We start from the raw sequence: 6,778 nt of genomic DNA on the forward strand, positions 1-6,778 counted from the left end.
GCCATGTGACCAAGAGCGAGAGGCGAATTCCAGCTGCAAGGCCCGGGTGAGATTCACTCTCTTAGTGCTGTAAGATTCTCCATGTTATAAACATGTATTATAGTATTGGCTTCTCGCAAAGTATTAAAGTAGATATTATATAAGGTTAGAAATGCTTTTTGCTGTGTGGATGTAGTTTTCTCTCGTTTTAGCAAGAATGTTAGCAAGTGTGAGCAAGTAAGATAACGTCCAAGTGAACAGAGGATGAGGCCCAAGGAGCTGCTAATCAACACTTTGTCCAGGGAACAAAAGGGCCCAAAGGCTACTCCTCCCGGAGAACGGGTGGCCAGGAGGGTCCGAGAGCCCTTATCACCGCTCTGCCCGGGGGGCAAAGAGGCCAAAGCTGCAATCAGCCCTGACTGTCTGGGGGACGTAGAAGAGATCCACCCTACCATCGACTCTTACCTAGCGGGCCCAACCCCAAGAATCAAAAGAAATAAAACCACAAGGCCGAAGACTACGCATGCTCTAAAAAGGCGGACCCAAGGAGTGGCCATGCAGATCAATTCCTAGAAAAGTTTTAATATGAATAGAGAACAGACAGTAAAAATGGTACAAAAAGGACTCACCTCGGGCATCAGGCGTGCTCTTGGCAGAGCGCCAAGGCACCCGGCCGTTATCCCTTTGCTTTATTTTATGTGTCTCTTATTGTCTTTATATTAAACTCTTTAAATTCTAACAGGAGAGTGAACCTCGTTTTTCACAATAAATAGCCAACACCGCTATCTTAAGAGAATTTTGGGGTGCTGAGAGTGTTTACAGCTTGGAATAGTAAGAATTGCCGTACTCATAACTGTAGTGGTGATATTTGAAAAAAAAATCCATCAAAATAGCAGCATTGCCTAAAGATTGCTATGATAAAGGTATATTCTTTTAAAATGTGAAAACTCCACTAGTTATAAGTTAATGTACCTAAAACTGTAAAGGAGAAGGAATTGAAGGTCACTTCAATTTTCTGTGAAAATTGAAGTGACCTTATCAGATTTCTGTTTCCATGAAGAATATTGATGTGTACTAAAACCTGGCCTCACCACCCCCATAAAATGTATTTGAGATTCAATACACTGAAAATAGAGTGGTAGCTGAATCTAATACTAGTGAAATGTAACAGGTGTGCAATCTAGTATGTGGATGTTAATGTTTATAAAACTATTTAAGAAAAGAAAGTATCCTGTCAATTTTTTTCAGAGTTTGTGACATCACTGATATTTCTAATGTAACTTTTTGGTAAAACGTGATTTAAAGCAGCATTTCAGCGTGGTAACATTAGCTTCCTTACTGCTATGGCTTTCCATCTTAACTTTTAAATTTTCAGATTCTTGCAACACGGTAACTTAGCTATAGATCAATATAAAAAAAAAAAAAATCTATTTGTGATTGTGATTCTGAAAGTCTGTGTGAAGCTTTTTCTGTCATTGCCTTCATTTTCCCAGTGTAATAGGGTTCCTGTTAAAGGACAAAAGAGTTTTAAAGGAGTTTAATTGCTGTGTAATAAGCCTTATCCTTCGGTGAGGTACTTCTTTGAAGCTAGACAGTGAGTGTTTTGTGACAGAAGGGAAAGCTGAGGAGGATGGGAGGAGGAAGCTAGAAAATAACCACAACTGGCCTCTCTGCATTCCTGTAGGGCTTGCCTTTTTTAAAATTGGAAGCTGCTTTTATAGGTGCTCCTCCAAACACGCTTTTCATTTTCCATACTGTCCCATTTAGACTTTGGAATGCCTGGATGAAAGGGCAGGTCCCCAAAGTGACTTCCTAATCTGTTTTTGCTATTCCAGCCAAGTTCCCTTTAATGTATGGAGCGGGCGAAGCTGAGCTGGCTCTTATAATATCACAGAACTCGGGCGCAGCTGCTGCTTTAAGCGGCACTGTGTGATAATACAACAGCTCTGCTATTTACTGGGACTCAAGTGCCTGGACTGGCACACACAGACGTTATATGAAATCCGAAAGCATGAGGATAAAGGAGATTTCTTTGCGACAAGATCCTGATCTAAGAAAGGAGTTGGCATTGCTAGCTCGAGGATGTGATTTTGTTTTACCTTCTAGATTCAAGAAGAGACTGAAAGCTTTTCAGCAGGTCCAGGTTTGTCTTTCTGTTCTTATACAATTAAGGTATTGTTGTGAATTGTACCTTCACAGCCACTCAAATTGCAGGCAATACATGGAAGCTGTTACTAAACTAGCAGGGTTTTGGTAGTCTGTTCCATATTTGATGATTTCTTCTGTGTTTTAAAAGACTGTGCAGGTAGCTTTGTGCAAAGAAAAGATGAGTTTGCTGAAGCACACAGCACAGCTAAAGTACGATGTTTGCACGGAGTGCAGATGTCTGCACTATATGCAGTGAAAAGTTGGTGCATTTAATGCTATTAGACTTTTAAAGACTGTTTTCCTTAATCTGCATAATTGTGATCTACATACATTTCCCCAAGGGGTTTAATTTACCTTTTACTGGAGCTGGGGACATAAAATATAGTGAAATAGGCTGTAACTTCCCTAGCTCAAACATAATATGGTAAAAGGTGCTTTCATACTTGCATGATGATCCTGAATTCCTTTAGAATGTTTATTTTGGACTTCTTATTTGGATGAGATCAGTTGTTTCTGCTTGGTTCACACGTGCACTTCTGCTGTTTTGTAGTAGCAAGTTAAAGCTTCAATTTTAAAGCATGCTTAAAATTGAGAATAGAAGTATTTGAAACATAAAATAAGAAGGAAAATTACCTATAGAGCAAATGTTCAAAGAGATTTTTTATCTTTTGGAGTGAGAAAGTGTACAACTTTTTTTGAGAAACTGAAATTCGGTATTTCTTTGAACACGCTTTATGACATACAGTGGTATCTGAAAGCATTCACTTTGACCTTACTTCACCCTCACTTCTAATTCATATACCAAAGGTGTGTCAGTGATGGCATGTATGATTTCTTTTTTTTCACCCTTTTTTAATTAAGGAAAGTTTAGCAGTTGAATAAAAATGACATTATCTTAGAATTTCTGGCATTGTTAGTTATTCTAAATATAGCCTGCTACTTAATTTTGAATTCAGTGCACTAGTCTTGAAGGTCACCTTTCAGGTGACCTTCAAGAGAGGGACAGAGACCTATGACAATAAGAATGTGTTAGCCTTCTGTCTTCTATATGATTATTTAATATTTGTTTCAAGTGACCTTTATAAGCAATGTTTATTCCTTTGTGGAAAGCAGAATGCCAATGTTGACTGTGTTGGTTTATGCCATTCAACATAAACGTGAGTGAAAGGATTTTTGAATTGCGTCTTTAGTGCTAAACTGGAGACAGGTAAGAGAACTTCTTGCCTAGACACAGCAAGAAAAGAAAATACTATCTTAATTACCCAAAAGTAGTGGTAGCAGTTAATATTCAGGCACCTCAGAGGAGGAGGCAAGTTTAGTCTAGTCATGGCATCCTGTTGTAAACAAACACAGCATTTCCTTGTGTGGTGCCCCTTAACTTGATCTGTCTTTCATCGAGTGATAGTTGGATTGCTTGTACTTTTACAGGGCCTTTTTATGATGACATAGAAAACATCTCAGTGTAGTGTGGTTAAGCATACTTCCCAGCAACTAACTGCTTTAGAAAACAGCTTGTCTAATCTGTAGGGGTTTTTTCCTGTTTTATGCTGCTGGCTATAAACTTACAGTGCAGACAATGAGCAAATATCTTTCAGTTTTAGCCAGTCTTGTACTTCCTGGGTAAATGGCAACTGTAGAATAATGTATGATAAACGACTTAATTAGATTACAAAATTCTTTGGGCAAAACATAATTAATAGGAATATAAAACCAGAATATGAGGTCTGTCATTGCTCAGTTTGATATAAATTATTTTATCTGAAGTTCCTTTTTTTAGTGGTGGTTTCCTTTGATGTCAAGATTTTAAGACAATCTTTTTGGAACTATCATCAAAAACTAAATATGGGTGCTGGTAACTGTTGGTACAGAAGATGGGTATTCTTTACCTGCCATTTTATGCTAATGTTAATTTCAGCTTATCCTCATAGGTTAGGTGCATTTCAAAGAATAGCTATTCATCAGCTACATAATCATTGAAGAAATTTCATGTTAAAATGAAAGACTGCTTAGAGATTTTTTAGAATAACTTGAAAAAATCTTTATAATTTCAGTTGCTAAGCTTTGTTGCTGTTGGAATTTGCAACCTCCTTTTTGCACTGTATAGGCTTTCAGACACAACAGTTCATGAATACAATGTAAAATTAAAATGCTAAAGTCAAGAAGAAATGGAAGCAAATCTGTTCTTCCATACTTCTGCTACAATCTTGTAATTTTATAACTTGTTAAACAGATGACAGATTCTCTTTAAGAGGTTTGCGCTATTAAAACTAGCATCCTAAAATAAAAAGTTAGTAATGGTGGTGGATAGTGAAATAACTTGTGGCTCAGAATCTGCTCTGTGGCGAGCTGGAATGACTGGGTCTTCTACAGATTCCAGGAATTCTAAGGCAGTGGCTTTTCATAAAGAGCCATGTAAGCAAATAATCTGTGTAGGTAATCCCCTGTGGTTTAAAAGGGGTGGTCATTAGAGCATAGCACATCAGGTTTCTTGAAAATCTTTAAATGGACAACCAGTAGTGAGGTGGGTTGTTCTGGAAAGTGGTGGAATAGGCAGTTCTTCAGTTTTCATTTATTGATGAAAATTGAAAAAACCTGAGCAAAGTAGGGTTTTCTGGAAAGATCTGTTTCTCAAAAGAAAGGTAAAACAATATGTAACAGTTGAAATTTTCTCTATTACTTTGGGGAACTGAATTTCTTAGTAGATATCTCTGCATAAAATGAAGTAAAACTTCAGTCCATCTTATCCTGATGTTGGTTCTAAGACCAAGATTTTTCCTAAGTACTTAGCACCTACAGGATATATTGAACTGGGAATGCAGCACTTGAAGAGTCACTGTGTTCACCTTGCTTGTCAATTTATCTGAAACTTTGGAGGGAGAAGAAACTATAACCTTGTCAAATGTACTGGCAACTTAAAGATGTGAACTGAGAAGCTGATTACCTGCTGATAGCTGAGTACCGTGTTTTGGCCAACATCTGGTGATATCCCTACCTGTTAGAGTTGGAATATAAGCAGCACCATTACCCAGGCTATATGAGGAAAATATATCTGAAGTTTGAAACAAAATTATAACAGCATAAAATACATGTGTGTACAGTGACATGCTTCTATGTTTGTAACTCAGTGCTAGGAAAATGGGTATTTTTTGCTACTTAGAGGCCACATCACCTTACAAAACTTTGGAGTTCTAGCTTTAAAACCAGACTTTTTAAAAAGTCAAATAAATTTGTGCTGAATGTAATGACTTTTAAAAAGGAGCTAAATAAAAAGATGGCCTAAATTTTTAATTAATCCTCTCAATGTCCGTGACAGACTTGTGCTGGCATATTTTTTGATTCTTTTAATGAATTATACCTTTATCTGCTGTGACTACTTGGTGATTCCTTGGTGTAGTTAATATGCGTCACACCTCAGTGTGAAAATGGAGAACTACTCGTTTCATGACCACCTGTTAATGATACTAAATGCTGCTTACACATGCTATTTGTGTCAGCTGTATGAGAACTACTTCTTCAGCTTCTGCAGTGCCTCACGAGATTGCCGAGTGAAGTAACTCTAGACTTTAGTGCCTCTTGATCATTTTTACACTCTTGTTACCAAAAATGCTACAGAAATGCTTGTGGTATGTTCAATACAGCAATGAACACAGAGTCTGTAGGTACTAATGTGTGCTGAGCTGGTGTGTGTTTGTGATGTAGTGCACACAGTGATTCTTTTAGTCATGAAGATAACAGTCTCATTTCTAAGAAAAATTACTTTCAAAAAATTTAACTGAGGCAGTTGGGTTTACAGCAATAGTCTCAGAAGCAGGTTGTGTAACAATTAGAGGCTTCTGGCACGACAGCTTTCGTGTTAACATCAGTTTTCTAATTTAAGGTAATTTGTAGACCTTTTAACATCACAGGGGGAGGACCCAATATTCATTTTTACATAATATTTTTATATCAGGCATACAAATGCTTTATGAAAGAACACAAGTGCTTGCTGAGAGGGCCAGAGATGGAATACAGATCTCATTCTGGCTGTAGCTAATAGGTACGCTTGCTGATATAATGCCAGTTTTCTAGAGCAGATGCCTACATTGGAAACAGAATGAAAATATATAAGCTGCCTGGTGAGACTTACTAGTTGAGGTTTTCCATAAATGGTTCACTGCTAGTGGATTGCCAGGTTTTAAGCTCTAGTCTCTTAAAAAGAAACTGTAAGCAAACTGGTAGGTGTTTACTGCATCTGTAATGGAGACTCCTGGTTCAAACTTAAAATGTATTGGCTACCTGTGATAGCAACTTCTTTACCTGCTCATGTCTGGTAATATATCTATTTTATAAATTATTATTACAGAAAATGTGTACTGTTTCTGTAGAAGAGCCAATACGGTGCAAGTTTGTTACAGCTTATTTACATGCATGATTTAAGAGTCTAGATGTCAGTTCCCTCTGCAGCTAAGTTTTGTGATGCAGCAGTTCATACACTGAAGAGTTCAGACATACGTTTTTTTCCCTTGAAATAAAAGATTCACTGTTCTTTTCTCCATTTTAACTAATGCTACTAATAGTAGATGTTGTATGACTGTTGGTGGTAGTACTTCCTATGCTAGAAAGCCTGAAACAGTCCAGCACATCTTCGTATGAAATGTCCTTCAACTTTTAC

General features: G+C 37.4%; 1 protein-coding gene across 2 annotated transcripts in view; it reads left to right on the forward strand.

Annotated features, from left to right (window-relative positions):
• The window catches only part of PPP2R3B (protein phosphatase 2 regulatory subunit B''beta), a 52,590-nt gene that overhangs the window by 19,422 nt on the left and 26,390 nt on the right, over nt 1-6,778 (forward strand). The window contains exon 1 of one of the 2 annotated variants that reach the window (XM_008629336.2): nt 1,661-2,122. The exons of the other annotated variant lie outside the window; for it this stretch is intronic. Within the exon in view, the coding sequence (XP_008627558.1) occupies nt 1,976-2,122 (147 nt within the window). The 5' untranslated portion in view covers nt 1,661-1,975. Of the gene's footprint in view, nt 1-1,660; nt 2,123-6,778 lie in introns of those variants that run through there. 2 annotated transcript variants of the gene reach the window in all.

The sequence above is a fragment of the Corvus brachyrhynchos genome, unplaced genomic scaffold (genome assembly GCF_000691975.1).
Source record: "Corvus brachyrhynchos isolate BGI_N302 unplaced genomic scaffold, ASM69197v1 scaffold92, whole genome shotgun sequence".
NCBI lineage: Eukaryota > Metazoa > Chordata > Aves > Passeriformes > Corvidae > Corvus > Corvus brachyrhynchos.